The following is an 18,730-nucleotide window of genomic DNA, read 5'->3' on the forward strand; positions in this document are numbered from 1 at the left end:
CGGGAAGGGAGTCGTGCGATAATCGGACAGGGTTGCACCACCAATTTTTGTTAATGACGTTGCTCATCCCTGGATTTCAGAGGGAGCTGTGACGCCCTCAAAAGGTCGAAGAGTCTATTAATGTTAACTGTTCATCGAACAGTATTTTACAGCAAGCACAAACAAGCCATCTGGCTCAACTGGTCCATGCAGGTGTTTATTGTCCATTCATTCCTTCCCAACCCCATTTAATCTCATCAATTATTCTTTTCTCTCTCTCAGATGTTTATCCAGCTTGCCCCTTAACTGCATCCACACCACTCACCTCACTCTGTGGGACTGAGTTCCCGCCACTCCCTGGATCAGGAAATTTCTCCTGAATTTCCGACTGGATTTATTGGTGGAGATCGGATATCAAGTGCCCCTAGTTCTGGTTGGCACCACAAGTAAGAAAAGTCTTCTCTACGTCCAACACAGTGAAACTGTGGATTTTAGGACGCAGAGGAGAGGGTTGTTCTCAAAGTTTCTCAGAATCTGGGCGGCACGCTGGCGCAGTGGTTAGCACTGCTGCCTCACGGCACCGGGGTCCCAGGTTCGATCCCGGCTCTGGGTCACTGTCCGTGTGCAGTTTGCACATTCTCCCCGTGTCTGCGTGGGTTTCGCCCCCACAACCCAAAGATGTGCAGGGTAGGTGGATTGGCCACGCTAAACTGCCCCTTAATTGGAAAACAAAATAATTGGGTACTCTAAATTTACTTTTAAAATGTTTGTCAATATATAACCAAGTCGGTGTCAGGTTTTCGAATGTAACTTTTGTTTTTCTGAAATTCCTACTCCTCTTCAAAGGTATAGGATTATTGCAGAAATGAATTGTCATGTGTGTTTAAATGTCCCCAAGGAACAGCTCCTGGATTAAATGGGAGCAGAGATTTAGCGCTTTAGGGGGAAGGAGGAAAGCTAAAATCAAGGTTGTGTGATAATGCAACTTCACCGTATACGCATGGCCCAACAGTAACGGCCGAACAGCAATGCCCTGCTCAGTCATTTCAAGCAAGAGGATTCTTTATCCAGCAAATTTATCAACCACGATTTTTTAATAGTTTTGCTGAGGAGTGAGAAAGGACAAAAGGCATGTGGACAGGCCTATAGCAGAATCCACAGCACCAGTGAAAGGCCTTCATTGAAGAACAAAGGGTGGACGCAGTGAATAAATCAATGTCACATTTACAGAGTAACGAAGGTTCTGTTTTCGCACTGATCGAAAGGAGGGGGACACGGTATTAGTGCACACACACAAAGCGGGATTGAAGATGTAGATTAGGCCGTGAGGTTTTACAGCTTTTAAAAGTTTGCCTTTCTGGCCAGAGCTGAACACCATCTGTCTCTCTCAGCCACTGCCCACACACTGTGAGGGGTAAAATCAGGAATTAAGTCGATGTTGTCACAATAACAACAATTTATATTTATATCGCACCTTTAAAGGATAATAAACCGTGTCAAGGTGCTTCACAAGATTGTTAACTCACCCCCAATAGGCATTGATAGAAAATCAGAGTTTCTACCTCCCATTGTTCTTGCAAAAAGAGGTTGCCGTAAAGACATTAAAAACAATAAATTGAGTTCACATCACAGAGACACGTCATTCAACTCAACTAATCTATGTTGGTCTTTTTGCTCCATATGAACCAACTTCATCCCACTCCCATCACCCTCTCCCTCATCTGTTCATCCTTTTCCCCTCGATTACTCCCAGTGGGAGCGAGTTCCACATTCTCCCCATTCCCTGTGGGAGCTAGTTCCACATTCTCCCCACTCCCTGCCCTGTGGGAGCGAGTTCCAGGTTCTCCCCACTCCCTGTGGGAGCGAATCTCACATTCTCTCCACTCCGTGTGGGAGCGAGTCCCACATTCTCCCCATTCCCTGTGGGAGCGAGTCCAACAACTCGCCAACTCCCTGTGGGAGCGAATCGCACGTTCTCCCCACTCCCTGTGGGAGCGAGTCCCACATTTTCCAACTCCCTGTGGGAGCGAGTTCCACATTCTCCCCATTCCCTTTGGGAGCGAGTCCCACATTCTCCCCCTCCCCGTGGGAGCGAGTCCCATATTCTCCCCACTCCCTGTGGGAGCGAGTTCCACATTCTCCCCCACTCCCCGTGGGAGCGAGTTCCACATTTTCCCGCACTCCACATGGGAGCGAATCGCACGTTCTCCCCACTCCCTGTGGGAGCGAGTCCCACATTCTCCCCACTCCCTATGGGAACGAGTCCCACAGTCTCCCCACTCCCTGTGGGAGCGAATCTCACATTCTCTCCACTCCGTGTGGGAGCGAGTCCCACATTCTCCCCCACTCCCTATGGGAGCGAGTCCCACATTCTCCCCACTCCCTGTGGGAGTGAGTCTCACATTCTCCCCATTCCCTTTGGGAGCGAGTCCCACATTCTCCCCACTCCCTGTGGGAGCGAGTCCCACATTCTCACCATTCCCTTTGGGAGCGAGTCCCACATTCTCCCCCTCCCCGTGGGAGCGAGTCCCACATTCTCCCCACTCCCTGTGGGAGCGAGTTCCACATTCTCCCCATTCCCTGTGGGAGCGAGTTCCACATTCTCCCCATTCCCTGTGGGAGCGAGTCCCACATTCTCCCCATTCCCTTTGGGAGCGAGTCCCACATTCTCCACATTCCCTTTGGGAGGGAGTCCCACATTCTCCCCCTCCCCGTGGGAGCGAGTCCCATATTCTCCCCACTCCGTGTGAGAGTGTGTTCCACATTCACCACCACTCCCCGTGGGAGCGAGTTCCACATTTTCCCGCACTCCACATGGGAGCAAATCGCACGTTCTCCCCACTCCCTGTGGGAGCGAGTCCCACATTCTCCCCCACTCCCTATGGGAGCGAGTCCCACATTCTCCCCACTTCCTGTGGGAGCGAGTCTCACATTCTCCCCATTCCCTTTGGGAGCGAGTCCCACATTCTCCCCACTCCCTGTGGGAGCGAGTCCTACATTCTCACCATTCCCTTTGGGAGCGAGTCCCACATTCTCCCCCTCCCCGTGGGAGCGAGTCCCACATTCTCCCCATTCCCTGTGGGAGCGAGTTCCACATTCTCCCCATTCCCTTTGGGAGCGAGTTCCACATTCTCCCCATTCCCTTTGGGAGCGAGTCCCACATTCTCCCCATTCCCTTTGGGAGGGAGTCCCACATTCTCCCCACTCCCTGTGGGAGCGAGTCCCACATTCTCCCCATTCCCTGTGGGAGCGAGTCCCACATTCTCCCCACTTCCTGTGGGAGCGAGTCTCACATTCTCCCCATTCCCTTTGGGAGCGAGTCCCATATTCTCCCCACTCCCTTTGGGAGCGAGTCCCACATTCTCCCCCTCCCCGTGGGAGCGAGTCCCACATTCTCCCCATTCCCTGTGGGAGCGAGTTCCACATTCTCCCCATTCCCTTTGGGAGCGAGTTCCACATTCTCCCCATTCCCTTTGGGAGCGAGTCCCACATTCTCCCCATTCCCTTTGGGAGGGAGTCCCACATTCTCCCCACTCCCTGTGGGAGCGAGTCCCACATTCTCCCCATTCCCTTTGGGAGCGAGTCCCACATTCTCCCCATTCCCTTTGGGAGCGAGTCCCACATTCTCCCCACTCCCTGTGGGAGCGAGTCCCACATTCTCCCCACTACCTCTGGGAGCGAGTCACACATTCTCCCCCTCCCCGTGGGAGCGAGTTCCACATTCTCCCCATTCCCTGTGGGAGCAAGTTCCACATTCTCCCCATTCCCTGTGGGAACGTGTGCCACATTCTCCCCCACTCCCTGTGGGAGCGAGTTCCACATTCTCCGCACTCCCTGTGGGAGTGAGTCCCACATTCTCCCCCACTCCCTGTGGGAGCGAGTTCCACATTCTCCCCACTCCCCGTGGGAGGGAGTCCCACATTCTCCCCCTCCCCGTGGGAGCGAGTCCCACATTCTCCCCATTCCCTGTGGGAGCGAGTTCCACATTCTCCCCATTCCCTTTGGGAGCGAGTCCCACATTCTCCCCACTCCCTATGGGAACGAGTCCCACAGTCTCCCCACTCCCTGTGGGAGCGAATCTCACATTCTCTCCACTCCGTGTGGGAGCGAGTCCCACATTCTCCCCCACTCCCTATGGGAGCGAGTCCCACATTCTCCCCACTCCCTGTGGGAGTGAGTCTCACATTCTCCCCATTCCCTTTGGGAGCGAGTCCCACATTCTCCCCACTCCCTGTGGGAGCGAGTCCCACATTCTCACCATTCCCTTTGGGAGCGAGTCCCACATTCTCCCCCTCCCCGTGGGAGCGAGTCCCACATTCTCCCCACTCCCTGTGGGAGCGAGTTCCACATTCTCCCCATTCCCTGTGGGAGCGAGTTCCACATTCTCCCCATTCCCTGTGGGAGCGAGTCCCACATTCTCCCCATTCCCTTTGGGAGCGAGTCCCACATTCTCCACATTCCCTTTGGGAGGGAGTCCCACATTCTCCCCCTCCCCGTGGGAGCGAGTCCCATATTCTCCCCACTCCGTGTGAGAGTGTGTTCCACATTCACCACCACTCCCCGTGGGAGCGAGTTCCACATTTTCCCGCACTCCACATGGGAGCAAATCGCACGTTCTCCCCACTCCCTGTGGGAGCGAGTCCCACATTCTCCCCCACTCCCTATGGGAGCGAGTCCCACATTCTCCCCACTTCCTGTGGGAGCGAGTCTCACATTCTCCCCATTCCCTTTGGGAGCGAGTCCCACATTCTCCCCACTCCCTGTGGGAGCGAGTCCTACATTCTCACCATTCCCTTTGGGAGCGAGTCCCACATTCTCCCCCTCCCCGTGGGAGCGAGTCCCACATTCTCCCCATTCCCTGTGGGAGCGAGTTCCACATTCTCCCCATTCCCTTTGGGAGCGAGTTCCACATTCTCCCCATTCCCTTTGGGAGCGAGTCCCACATTCTCCCCATTCCCTTTGGGAGGGAGTCCCACATTCTCCCCACTCCCTGTGGGAGCGAGTCCCACATTCTCCCCATTCCCTGTGGGAGCGAGTCCCACATTCTCCCCACTTCCTGTGGGAGCGAGTCTCACATTCTCCCCATTCCCTTTGGGAGCGAGTCCCATATTCTCCCCACTCCCTTTGGGAGCGAGTCCCACATTCTCCCCCTCCCCGTGGGAGCGAGTCCCACATTCTCCCCATTCCCTGTGGGAGCGAGTTCCACATTCTCCCCATTCCCTTTGGGAGCGAGTTCCACATTCTCCCCATTCCCTTTGGGAGCGAGTCCCACATTCTCCCCATTCCCTTTGGGAGGGAGTCCCACATTCTCCCCACTCCCTGTGGGAGCGAGTCCCACATTCTCCCCATTCCCTTTGGGAGCGAGTCCCACATTCTCCCCATTCCCTTTGGGAGCGAGTCCCACATTCTCCCCACTCCCTGTGGGAGCGAGTCCCACATTCTCCCCACTACCTCTGGGAGCGAGTCACACATTCTCCCCCTCCCCGTGGGAGCGAGTTCCACATTCTCCCCATTCCCTGTGGGAGCAAGTTCCACATTCTCCCCATTCCCTGTGGGAACGTGTGCCACATTCTCCCCCACTCCCTGTGGGAGCGAGTTCCACATTCTCCGCACTCCCTGTGGGAGTGAGTCCCACATTCTCCCCCACTCCCTGTGGGAGCGAGTTCCACATTCTCCCCACTCCCCGTGGGAGGGAGTCCCACATTCTCCCCCTCCCCGTGGGAGCGAGTCCCACATTCTCCCCATTCCCTGTGGGAGCGAGTTCCACATTCTCCCCATTCCCTTTGGGAGCGAGTTCCACATTCTCCCCATTCCCTTTGGGAGCGAGTCCCACATTCTCCCCATTCCCTTTGGGAGGGAGTCCCACATTCTCCCCACTCCCTGTGGGAGCGAGTCCCACATTCTCCCCATTCCCTTTGGGAGCGAGTCCCACATTCTCCCCATTCCCTTTGGGAGCGAGTCCCACATTCTCCCCACTCCCTGTGGGAGCGAGTCCCACATTCTCCCCACTACCTCTGGGAGCGAGTCACACATTCTCCCCCTCCCCGTGGGAGCGAGTTCCACATTCTCCCCATTCCCTGTGGGAGCAAGTTCCACATTCTCCCCATTCCCTGTGGGAACGTGTGCCACATTCTCCCCCACTCCCTGTGGGAGCGAGTTCCACATTCTCCGCACTCCCTGTGGGAGTGAGTCCCACATTCTCCCCCACTCCCTGTGGGAGCGAGTTCCACATTCTCCCCACTCCCCGTGGGAGGGAGTCCCACATTCTCCCCACTCCCTGTGGGAGCGAGTTCCACATTCTCCCCCACTCCCTGTGGGAGCGAGTCCCACATTCACCCCACTCCCTGTGGGAGCGAGTCCCACATTCTCCCCCCTCCCTGTGGAAGAGAGTTCCACATTCTCCCCATTCCCTGTGGGAGCAAGTTCCACAGTCCCCCCATTCCCATGTGTGAGCGTGTCCCACATTCTCCCCATTCCCTGTGGGAGCGAGTTCCTCATTCTCCCCATTCCCTGTGGGAGTGAGGCCCACATTCTCCCCACTCCCTGTGGAAGCGAGTTCCACATTCTCCCCATTCCCTGTGGGAGTGAGGCCCACATTCTCCCCACTCCCTGTGGAAGCGAGTTCCACATTCTCCCCACTCCCTGTGGGAGCATGTCCTACACTCTCCCCCCTCCCTGTGGAAGCGAGTTCCACATTCTCCCCATTCCCTGTGGGAGCAAGTTCCACATTCTCCCCACTCCCTGTGGGAGCGTGTCCCACATTGTCCCCCACTCCGTGTGGGAGCATGTCCTACACTCTCCCCCCTCCCTGTGGAAGCGAGTTCCACATTCTCCCCATTCCATGTGTGAGCAAGTTCCACATTCTCCCCATTCCCTGTGGGTGAGTGTGCCACATTCTCCCCCACTCCCTGTGGGAGAGAGTCCCACATTCTCCCCCACTCCCTGTGGGAGCGTGTCCCACTTTCTCCCCCACTCCCTGTAGGAGCGAGTCCCACATTCCCCTCCACTCCCTGTGGGAGCGTGGCCCACATTCTCCCCCACTTCCTGTGGGAGCGTGTCCCACATTCTCCCCCCTCTCTGTGGGAGCGTGTCCCACATTCTCCCCACTCCCTGTGGGAGCGAGTCCCACATTCTCCCCCAATCCCCGTGGGAGTGAGTCCCACATTCTCCCCCCCTCACTGTGGATGTGAGACCCACATTCTCCACCCTCCCTGTGGGTGTGAGACCCACATTCTCCCCATTCCCTGTGGGAACGAGTCCCACATTCTCCCCACTCCCTGTGGGATCGAGTTCCACATTCTCCCCACTCCCTGTGGGAGCGAGTTCCACATTCTCCCCACTCCCTGTGGGGGCGAGTCCCACATTCTCCCCACTCCCCGTGGGGGCGAGTCCCACATTCTCCCCATTCCCTGTGGGGGCGAGTCCCACATTCTCCCCATTCCCTGTGGGGGCGAGTTTCACATTCTCCCCATTCCCTGTGGGGGCGAGTCCCACATTCTCCCCACTCCCTGTGGGGGCGAGTTCCACATTCTCCCCACTCCCCGTGGGGGCGAGTCCCACATTCTCCCCATTCCCTGTGGGGACGAGTCCCACATTCTCCCCACTCCCCTTGGGAGCGAGTCCCACATTCTCCCCACTCCCTCATTCTCTGGGTAAAGCAACAATCCCCAATGGATTTCTTAGTAACTATCCGATATTGAGACTCCAGAGGTTCGGACTCTTGTCCAAGGGGAAAAGTCTTCTCCCCGTCCTATCAAACCCTTTCATAATATCGAGACCTCCATTCGTTTATCACATCACCAGCTTTGTCGGCAATAAAGAGCTCCAGTCTGTTCGACCTTTCCTGATCGTTATAACCTCTCATTCTGATATCATTCTTTTAAGTAGGTTGCAACATTTCCAGAATCTCGGTATTCATTCTATGTGTAAAATGTAATCTGGAGTTCTCCCAGTGAGCCAGAGAAGACACAGCCAGAGTGAGACAGAACCAAGAGTGAGTTTGGGAATTTGAATCTAGGTGGGAATTTGAAGCTTGGGGTGTGGGGGTGGTGGGGGGCGCTTCTTATCCCTGGTAAGTGACTGGTAAGTAGTGTTTCTGTTTTCGTTTTCTTTTTCTTTTCATTGGTATTTTTATTTATTTTTTTCTTCGTTGTTTATTTATTTATTTAGTTTTGGGGGGAAATTGTAATTGTTGAAGTTAACCGAAGGTTTAAGACATGGCAGGAGATCTCAGACCCGTGTCATGCTCCTCGTGTGCGATGTGGGAGCTCAGGGACATGTCCACTGTCCCTGGCTCCTTCACGTGCAAGAAGTGTGTCCAGTTGCAGCTCCTGTTAGACCGCTTGACGGCTCTGGAGCTGCGGATGGACTCACTTTGGAGCATTCGCGATGCTGAGGACGTCGTGGATAGCACGTTTAGCGAGTTGGTCACACCGCAGGTGAAAGGTACTGAGGGAGATAGTAAATGGGTGACCAAAAGACAGAGCAAGAGTAGGAAGGCAGAGCAGGTGTCCTCTGCGGTCATCTCCCTGCAAAACAGATATACCGCTTTGGATACTGTTGAGGGAGATGGCTCACCAGGGGAAGGCGGCAGCAGCCAGGTTCACGGCACCGTGGCTGGCTCTGCTGCGCAGCTGGGCAGGAAGAATGGCAGGGCTATAGTCATAGGGGACTCAATCGTAAGGGGAATAGACAGGCGGTTCTGCGGACACAATCGAGACTCCAGGATGGTATGTTGCCTCCCTGGTGCAAGGGTCAAGGATGTCTCGGAGCGGCTGCAGGACATTCTGGGGGGGGGGGGGGGGGGGGAAACAGCCAGCTGTTGTGGTGCACACAGGCAACAAAGATATAGGTAAAAAACGGGACCAGGTCCTACAAGCTGAATTCAGGGAGTTAGGAGTTAAACTAAAAAGTAGGACCTCATAGGTAGTAATCTCAGGATTGCTACCAGTGCCACGAGCTAGTCAGAGTAGGAATGTCAGGATAGATAGGATGAATGCGTGGCTCGAGAGATGGTGCAAGAGGGAGAGATTCAAATTCCTGGGGCATTGGAACCGGTTCTGGGGGAAACCGGACGGTCCTGCACCTGGGCAGGACTGGAACCGATGTCCTGGTGGGGGGTTTGCTAGAGCTGTTGGGAGAGTTTAAACTAATGTGGCAGGGGGATGGGAACCGATGCAGGAAGTTGGAAGGTAGTAAAACAGGGACAGAAACAAACGGCAGTAAGGGGGAAAGTGTAAGGCAGAGAAGCCATAGTCAAAAATCAAAAAGGGCGACAGTACAAGGTACAGTGACTGAGGGGAGCTCAGTGAATAGGACCAGGAAGACTAAAAGGAATAAAACGGGAAGTGAAAACATTAATGGTAAGCGACGCGGCAGGTTGTTACATGAAGATATGGGTTCAAAGACAAGGAAAGTTAGGAGAAAGGTTAAGAGGAAATATAACTTAGGAGAGGTTACTGATCGAGGTATTAAGATTCAGAAAAAAAGCCAACATAAGTGTACTTTACCTGAATGCTCGTAGTATTCGGAATAAGGTAAATGAGTTGATGGCGCAAATCATCGTGAATGACTATGATTCAGCGGCCATTACTAGATCATAAAATCTACAGTGCAGAAGGAGGCCATTCGGCCCATCGAGTCTGCACCAGCTCTTGGAAAGAGCACCCTACCCAAGGTCCACACCTCCACCCTATCCCCATAGCCCAGTAACCCCACCCAACACCAAGGCCAATTTTGGACATTAAGGGCATTTATCATGGCCAATCCACCAAACCCGCACATCTTTGGACTGTGGGAGGAAACCGGAGCACCCGGAGGAAACCCACGCAGACACTGGGAGGACGTGCAGACTCCGCACAGACAGTGACCCAAGCCGGAATCGAACCTGGGACCCTGGAGCTGTGAAGCAATTGTGCTAACCACAATGCTACCGTGCTGCCCACAATGCTACCGTTACTGAAACATGGTTAAAGGATGGTCACGACTGGGAGTTAAATATCCGAGGGCATCAAACTATTCGGAAGGACAGAGTGGATGGTAAGGGAGGTGGTGTAGCTCTGTTATTTAAAGATGACATCCGGGCAATAGTAAAGGATGACATAAGCTGTGGAGGATAAGAATCCATTTGGGTGGAAATCAGGAATAGTAAGGCGAAAAAGTCACTGATAGGAGTAATCTATAGGCCACCAAATAGTAACATTATGGTGGGGCAGGCAATAAACAAAGAAATAACAGATGCATGTAGAAATGGTACAGCAGTTATCATGGGGGATTTTAATCTACATGTCGACTGGTTTAACCAGGTCGGTCAAGGCAGCCTTGAGGAGAAGTTTATAGAATGTATCCGCGATAGTTGCCTAGAACAGTATGTAATGGAATCTACGAGGGAACAAGCGGTCCTAGATCTGGTCCTGTGTCATGAGACAGGATTGATTCAGGATCTCATAGTTAGGGATCCTCTCGGAATGAGCGATCACAATATGATGGAATTTAAAATACAGATGGAGGGTGAGAAGGTAAAATCAAACACTAGTGTTTTGTGCTTAAACAAAGGAGATTACAATGGGATGAGAGAAGAACTAGCTAAGGTAGACTGGGAGCAAAAACTTTATGGTGAAACAGTTGAGGAACAGCGGAGAACCTTCCAAGTGATTTTTCACAGTGCCCAGCAAAGGTTTATACCAACAAAAAGGAAGGACGGTAGAAAGAGGGAAAATCGACCCTGGATATCTAAGGAAATAAGGGAGAGTATCAAACTGAAGGAAAAAGCATACAAAGTAGCAAAGATCAGTGGGAGATTAGAGGACTGGGAAATCTTTAGGGGGCAACAGAAAGCTACTAAAAAAGCTATAAAGAAGAGCAAGATAGATTATGAGAGTAAACTTGCTCAGAATATAAAAACAGATAGTAAAAGTTACTACAAATATATAAAACAAAAAAGAGTGGCTAAGGTAAATATTGGTCCTTTAGAGGATGAGAAGGGAGATTTAATAATGGGAGATGAGGAAATGGCTGAGGAACTGAACAGGTTTTTTGGGTCGGTCTTCACAATGGAAGACACAAATAACATGCCAGTGACTGATGGAAATGAGGCTATGACAGGTGAGGACCTTGAGAGGATTGTTATCACCAAGGAGGTAGTGATGGGCAAGCTAATGGGGCTAAAGGTAGACAAGTCTCCTGGCCCTGATGGAATGCATCCCAGAGTGCTAAAAGAGATGGCTAAGCAAATTGCAAATGCACTAGACTCTGGGGTGGTCCCGGCGGATTGGAAATTAGCAAACGTGACATCACTGTTTAAAAAAGGAGGTAGGCAGAAAGTGGGTAATTATAGGCCAGTGAGCTTAACTTTGGTAGTAGCGAAGATGCTGGAATCTATCAAGGAAGAAATAGCGAGGCATCTGGATGGAAATTGTCCCATTGGGCAGACGCAGCATGGGTTCATAAAGGGCAGGTCGTGCCTAACTAATTTAGTGGAATTTTGAGAGGACATTACCAGTGCGGTAGATAACGGGGAGCCAATGGATGTGGTATATCTGGATTTCCATAAAGCCTTTGACAAGGTGCCACACAAAAGGTTGGTGCATAAGATAAATATGCATGGCATTAAGGGGAAAGTAGTAGCATGGATAGAGGATTGGTTAATTAATAGAAAGCAAAAAGTGGGGATTAATGGGTGTTTCTCTGGTTGGCAATCAGTATCTAGTGGTGTCCCTCAGGGATCAGTGTTGGGCCCACAATTGTTCACAATATACATCGATGATTTGGAGTTGGGGACCAAGGGCAATGTGTCCAAGTTTGCAGACGACACTAAGATGAGTGGTAAAGCAAAAAGTGCAGAGGATACTGGAAGTCTGCAGAGGGATTTGGATAGGCTAAGTGAATGGGCTAGGCAGATGGAATACAATGTTGACAAATGTGAGGTTATCCATATTGGTAGGAATAACAGCAAAAGGGATTATTATTTAAATGATAAAATATTAAAACATGCTGCTGTGCAGAGAGACCTGGGTGTGCTAGTGCATGAGTCGCAAAAAGTTGGTTTACAGGTGCAACAGGTGATTAAGATGGGCAGCACGGTAGCATTGTGGATAGCACAATTGCTTCACAGCTCCAGGGTCCCAGGTTCGATTCCGGCTTGGGTCACTGTCTGTGCGGAGTCTGCACATCCTCCCAGTGTGTGCATGGGTTTCCTCCGGGTGCTCCGGTTTCCTCCCACAGTCCAAAGATGTGCAGGTTAGGTGGATTGGCCATGATAAATTGCCCTTAGTGTCCAAAATTGCCCATAGTGTTGGGTGGGGTTACTGGGTTATGGGGATAGGGTGGAGGTGTTGACCTTGGGTAGGGTGCTCTTTCCAAGAGCCGGTGCAGACTCGATGGGCTGAATGGCCTCCTTCTGCACTGTAAATTCTATGATAATCTATGAAGAAGGCAAATGGAATTTTGTCCTTCATTGCGAGAGGGATGGAGTTTAAGACTAGGGAGGTTCTGCTGCAATTGTATAAGGTGTTAGTGAGGCCACACCTGGAGTATTGTGTTCAGTTTTGGTCTCCTTACTTGAGAAAGGACGTACTGGCACTGGAGGGTGTGCAGAGGAGATTCACTAGGTTAATCCCAGAGCTGAAGGGGAAGGGAAACCCGTGTGTGCGTGAGTTTCCTCCGGGTGCTCCGGTTTCCTCCCACAGTCCAAAGATGTGCAGGTTAGGTGGCTTGACCATGATAAATTGCCCTTAGTGTCCAAAACTGCGCTTAGTGCTGGGTTGCGTGGGGTTACTGGGTTATGGGGAAAGGTTGGGGGTGTGAGCTTGGGTAGGGTGCTCTTTCCAGGAGCCGGCGCAGGCTCGATGGGCCGAATGGCCTCCTTCTGCACTGTAAATTCTATGATTACGAGGAGAAGTTGAGTAGACTGGGACTGTACTCGTTGGAATTTAGAAGGATGAGGGGGGATCTTATAGAAACATATACAATTATGAAGGGGATAGGATAGTTGCGGGCAGGTTGTTTTCACTGGTGGGTGAAAGCATAGCCTCAAAATAAGGGGAAGTAGATTTAGGACTGAGCTTAGGAGGAACCTCTTCACCCAAAGGGTTGTGAATCTATGGAACTCCTTGCCCAGTGAAGCAGTTGAGGCTCCTTCATTAAATGTTTTTAAGATAAAGATAGATAGTTTTTTGAAGAATAGATTAAGGGTTATGGTGTTCGGGCCGGAAAGTGGAGCTGAGTCCACAAAAGATCAGCCATGATCTCATTGAATGGCGGAGCAGGCTCGAGGGGCCAGGTGGCCTACTCCTGCTCCTAGTTCTTATGTTCTTATGTACAGGCACGATTCTAAACAACTTACAGCATTTTATTTAAACATTTATCGAGCAACTGATCATCAGAACAACAGCGTCTTAAAGGGGAGGGGTGAGAGAGGTGGGGAGGGCGAGGGTCGCGGGAGGGCGAAGAGGGCGAGGGTCGCGGGAGGGCGAAGAGGGCGAGGGTCGCGGGAGGGCGAAGAGGGCGAGGGTCGCGGGAGGGCGAAGAGGGCGAGGGTCGCGGGAGGGCGAAGAGGGCGAGGGTCGCGGGAGGGCGAAGAGGGCGAGGGTCGCGGGAGGGCGAAGAGGGCGAGGGTCGCGGGAGGGCGAAGAGGGCGAGGGTCGCGGGAGGGCGAAGAGGGCGAGGGTCGCGGGAGGGCGAAGAGGGCGAGGGTCGCGGGAGGGCGAAGAGGGCGAGGGTCGCGGGAGGGCGAAGAGGGTCGCGGGAGGGCGAAGAGGGCGAGGGTCGCGGGAGGGCGAAGAGGGCGAGGGTCGCGGGAGGGCGAAGAGGGCGAGGGTCGCGGGAGGGCGAAGAGGGCGAGGGTCGCGGGAGGGCGAAGAGGGCGAGGGTCGCGGGTGGGCGAAGAGGGCGAGGGTCGCGGGTGGGCGAAGAGGGCGAGGGTCGCGGGTGGGCGAAGAGGGCGAGGGTCGCGGGTGGGCGAAGAGGGCGAGGGTCGCGGGTGGGCGAAGAGGGCGAGGGTCGCGGGTGGGCGAAGAGGGCGAGGGTCGCGGGAGGGCGAAGAGGGCGAGGGTCGCGGGAGGGCGAGGGTCGCGGGAGGGCGAAGAGGGCGAGGGTCGCGGGAGGGCGAAGAGGGCGAGGGTCGCGGGAGGGCGAAGAGGGCGAGGGTCGCGGGAGGGCGAAGAGGGCGAGGGTCGCGGGAGGGCGAAGAGGGCGAGGGTCGCGGGAGGGCGAAGAGGGCGAGGGTCGCGGGAGGGCGAGGGTCGCGGGAGGGCGAAGAGGGCGAGGGTCGCGGGAGGGCGAAGAGGGCGAGTGTCGCGGGAGGGCGAAGAGGGCGAGGGTCGCGGGAGGGCGTGGGCCGCGGGAGGGCGAAGAGGGCGAGGGCCGCGGGAGGGCGAAGAGGGCGAGGGCCGCGGGAGGGCGAAGAGGGCGAGGGCCGCGGGAGGGCGAGGGCCGCGGGAGGGCGAAGAGGGCGAGTGCCGCGGGAGGGCGAAGAGGGCGAGGGCCGCGGGAGGGCGAAGAGGGCGAGGGCCGCGGGAGGGCGAAGAGGGCGAGGGCCGCGGGAGGGCGAAGAGGGCGAGGGCGAAGGAGGCGGCGAGGGTCGCGGGAGGAGGCGGCGAGGGCCGCGGGAGGAGGCGGCGAGGGTCGCGGGAGACGGGGAGGGTCGCGGGAGACGGGGTGGGTCGCGGGAGACGGGGAGGGTCGCGGGAGACGGGGAGGGTCGCGGGAGACGAGGAGGGTCGCGGGAGACGAGGAGGGTCGCGGGAGACGAGGAGGGTCGCGGGAGACGGGGAGGGTCGCGGGAGACGGGGAGGGTCGCGGGAGACGGGGAGGGTCGCGGGAGACGAGGAGGGTCGCGGGAGACGAGGAGGGTCGCGGGAGACGGGGAGGGTCGCGGGAGACGGGGAGGGTCGCGGGAGACGGGGAGGGTCGCGGGAGACGGGGAGGGTCGCGGGAGACGGGGAGGGTCGCGGGAGACGGGGAGGGTCGCGGGAGACGGGGAGGGTCGCGGGAGACGGGGAGGGTCGCGGGAGACGGGGAGGGTCGCGGGAGACGGGGAGGGTCGCGGGAGACGGGGAGGGTCGCGGGAGACGGGGAGGGTCGCGGGAGACGGGGAGGGTCGCGGGAGACGGGGAGGGTCGCGGGAGACGGGGAGGGTCGCGGGAGACGGGGAGGGTCGCGGGAGACGGGGAGGGTCGCGGGAGACGGGGAGGGTCGCGGGAGACGGGGAGGGTCGCGGAGACGGGGAGGGTCGCGGGAGACGGGGAGGGTCGCGGGAGACGGGGAGGGTCGCGGGAGACGGGGAGGGTCGCGGGAGACGGGGAGGGTCGCGGGAGACGGGGAGGGTCGCGGGAGACGGGGAGGGTCGCGGGAGACGGGGAGGGTCGCGGGAGACGGGGAGGGTCGCGGGAGACGGGGAGGGTCGCGGGAGACGGGGAGGGTCGCGGGAGACGGGGAGGGTCGCGGGAGACGGGGAGGGTCGCGGGAGACGGGGAGGGTCGCGGGAGACGGGGAGGGTCGCGGGAGACGGGGAGGGTCGCGGGAGACGGGGAGGGTCGCGGGAGACGGGGAGGGTCGCGGGAGACGGGGAGGGTCGCGGGAGACGGGGAGGGTCGCGGGAGACGGGGAGGGTCGCGGGAGACGGGGAGGGTCGCGGGAGACGGGGAGGGTCGCGGGAGACGGGGAGGGTCGCGGGAGACGGGGAGGGTCGCGGAGAAGAGGAGGGTCGCGGGAGACGAGGAGGGTCGCGGGAGACGAGGAGGGTCGCGGGGAGACGGGGAGGGGCGCGAGAAGAGGGGGAGGGGCGCGAGAAGAGGGGGAGGGGCGCGAGAAGAGGGGGAGGGGCGCGAGAAGAGGGGGAGGGGCGCGAGAAGAGGGGGAGGGGCGCGGGAAGAGGGGGAGGGGCGCGAGAAGAGGGGGAGGGGCGCGAGAAGAGGGGAGGGGCGCGAGAAGAGGGGGTGAGGTTGAGAGAGGAGAGAGAAGGACAGAGGGACAGAGGCAGATCAGACAGAGAGAGGTAAAGAGTTGGAAAACAAGGGCAGTAATTCCAATGTTAAAGCCCACGTCCATCTTACCACCTGTGCTCCGGGTTGGATTTGCAGATTTACAGCAGTGGTTTGAGGTGCCAGTTGGTGTTGGTGAGGCTGGTGTGTCTGTGCGTGAGCATTCAGCAGGCCCTCGGACTGGACAACGGTTTGCAAACTCTGCTGGGCCTGACAGCCAGGCTGTAGCACAGGGTTCGGAGTGTGCCCCACCGGATGGTGCTTCTGCTGGAGAACGCTCTGACAATGCTGGGCGTGCTGCACGTGAGGCTGGGCCTGAGGCTGGGCCTGAGCCTGGACCGGAGCCTGGACGGTGGTCTGGATCTGTGTGCTGGGCTGGACAGTCAGGCTCTGGGCCTGCTGGAGGGGCTGAAGCTGGGCGGTGGTGTGGATCATCTGTGGCTGCTGATGTCGATGTTGAATCTGCTGCTGTTGGAGGACAAACTGATGCTGGAGATGTTTTTGCTGCTGTAACTGAATCTGCTGCTGGTGTATTAACTGATGAGGCTGAATCTGTGCATAAGCTGCAGGAAGAAAAGCCAAGGTTTAGAAAATGACACTGCCGGCAATATTAACCCCCCCCAGTTCATTCATTTCAGCCGATTGGTTGTTTGATCACTCATCAATCACAGATCTTTTACCCAACCAATTTCACTATTCCTATTTCAATGTGCCACAGGCATTAACAAGACAACCATCAGCTAACCTGCTTTTAGAGCTGTTGGTCAAGGTGGTTAGGGTGGGAAAGGGAATGTTAGATGGGGTGGGGGCTGTTGGGAAAGACAGAAGCTTGAATTAACAGTTCACCACCCGCCTAACAGTGCAGCACTCCCCCAGTACTGACCCTCTGACAGTGCAGCACTCCCTCAGTACTGACCCTCTGACAGTGCGGCACTCCCTCAGTACTGACCCTCTGACAGTGCAGCACTCCCTCAGTACTGACCCTCTTGACAGTGCAGCACTCCCTCAGTACTGACCCTCTGACAGTGCCGCACTCCCTCAGTACTGACCCTCTGACAGTGCGGCACTCCCTCTGGACTGGGGAAGTCACACGGGATCAGGGGTGAGCTGGCAAGGTGGATACAGAACTGGCTAGGCCATAGAAGGCAGAGAGTAGCAATGGAGGGATGCTTTTCTAATTGGAGGGCTGTGACCAGTGGTGTTCCACAGGGATCAGTGCTGGGACCTTTGCTCTTTGTAGTATATATAAATGATTTGGAGGAAAATGTAACTGGTCTGATTAGTAAGTTTGCAGACAACACAAAGGTTGGTGGAATTGCGGATAGCGATGAGGGCTGTCGGAGGATACAGCAGGATTTAGATTGTCTGGAGACTTGGGCGGAGAGATGGCAGATGGAGTTTAATCCGGACAAATGTGAGGTAATGCATTTTGGAAGGTCTAATGCAGGTAGGGAATATACAGTGAATGGTAGAACCCTCAAGAGTATTGAAAGTCAAAGAGATCTAGGAGTACAGGTCCACAGGTCATTGAAAGGGGCAACACAGGTGGAGAAGGTAGTCAAGAAGGCATACGGCATGCTTGCCTTCATTGGCCGGGGCATTGAGTATAAGAATTGGCAAGTCATGTTGCAGCTGTATAGAACCTTAGTTAGGCCACACTTGGAGTATAGTGTTCAATTCTGGTCGCCACACTACCAGAAGGATGTGGAGGCTTTAGAGAGGGTGCAGAAGAGATTTACCAAAATGTTGCCTGGTATGGAGGGCATTGGCTATGAGGAGCGGTTGAATAAACTCGGTTTGTTCTCACTGGAACGAAGGAGGTTGAGGGGCGACCTGATAGAGGTATACAAAATTATGAGGGGCATAGACAGAGTGGATAGTCAGAGGCTTTTCCCCAGGGTAGAGGGGTCAATTACTAGGGGGCATAGGTTTAAGGTGAGAGGGGCAAGGATTAGAGTAGATGTACGAGGCAAGTTTTTTACGCAGAGGGTAGTGGGTGCCTGGAACTTGCTACCGGAGGAGGTGGTGGAAGCAGGGACGATAGTGACATTTAAGGGCATCTTGACAAATACATGAATAGGATGGGAATAGAAGGATACGGACCCAGGAAGTGTGGAAGATTGTAGTTTAGTCGGGCAGCATGGTCGGCACGGGCTTGGAGGGCCGAAGGGCCTGTTCCTGTGCTGTACATTTCTTTGTTCTTTGTTCTTTGGGCCCGACAGTGTGAAACTCTGCTTTCTCCTGTCGAGTTGAAGTACGTACCCAAGTGGAGTACGGCTCGAGGCCACCTTCACAGGTATTGGTTACCAACTGTCATCCACGTATCTTTTAGAACAATAATTCAAATCAAACAGCCATTGCTCATTATAATAAACGTAAAATACCGCATCCGTGTGTCAGGTGAATAAACTTGATGCTCAATAACTCTGAGGGCATTTTAAAGGTAATTCATTTAGTGTTTTGCAAGGCCCGGCCAGACAGTCTGATGCGTTGCTATGTGACAGGAAGCTCTTTCTTCAGAAAGTGATTGAAAGCTGCTCCGTTGATGACCTTTACTTTCATGTTCACATAACCTCACTAAAACCCAGGTTAATAACCGCTCTCACAGACTAATCAATGGGGCCTTTTTGTAATAGACGGATTAATGATTCAGTCCAGATCAGTGCGGGAGCATTCGTCCCCTTCTCAAACTTTCAATCAGATGGGATAAATGTTCAGACAGTGAAGGGTGATTGAAATCTCCATTAACCACCCGCTTCAAACAGTTCCCA

At 55.3% G+C, this 18,730-nt stretch overlaps 1 protein-coding gene across 9 annotated transcripts in view; it reads right to left on the reverse strand.

Moving 5' to 3' along the window:
- The window catches only part of LOC140392522 (polyhomeotic-like protein 2), a 289,127-nt gene that overhangs the window by 11,846 nt on the left and 258,551 nt on the right, over positions 1–18,730 (reverse strand). For all 9 annotated transcript variants that reach the window (XM_072477780.1, XM_072477778.1, XM_072477779.1 and 6 more), the window contains one exon: positions 16,032–16,522. In XM_072477780.1, coding sequence (XP_072333881.1) covers positions 16,032–16,522 — 491 coding nt within the window. The remainder of the gene's footprint in view (positions 1–16,031; positions 16,523–18,730) is intronic.

Source organism: Scyliorhinus torazame, chromosome 16, assembly GCF_047496885.1.
Source record: "Scyliorhinus torazame isolate Kashiwa2021f chromosome 16, sScyTor2.1, whole genome shotgun sequence".
In the NCBI taxonomy this organism is placed as follows: domain Eukaryota; kingdom Metazoa; phylum Chordata; class Chondrichthyes; order Carcharhiniformes; family Scyliorhinidae; genus Scyliorhinus; species Scyliorhinus torazame.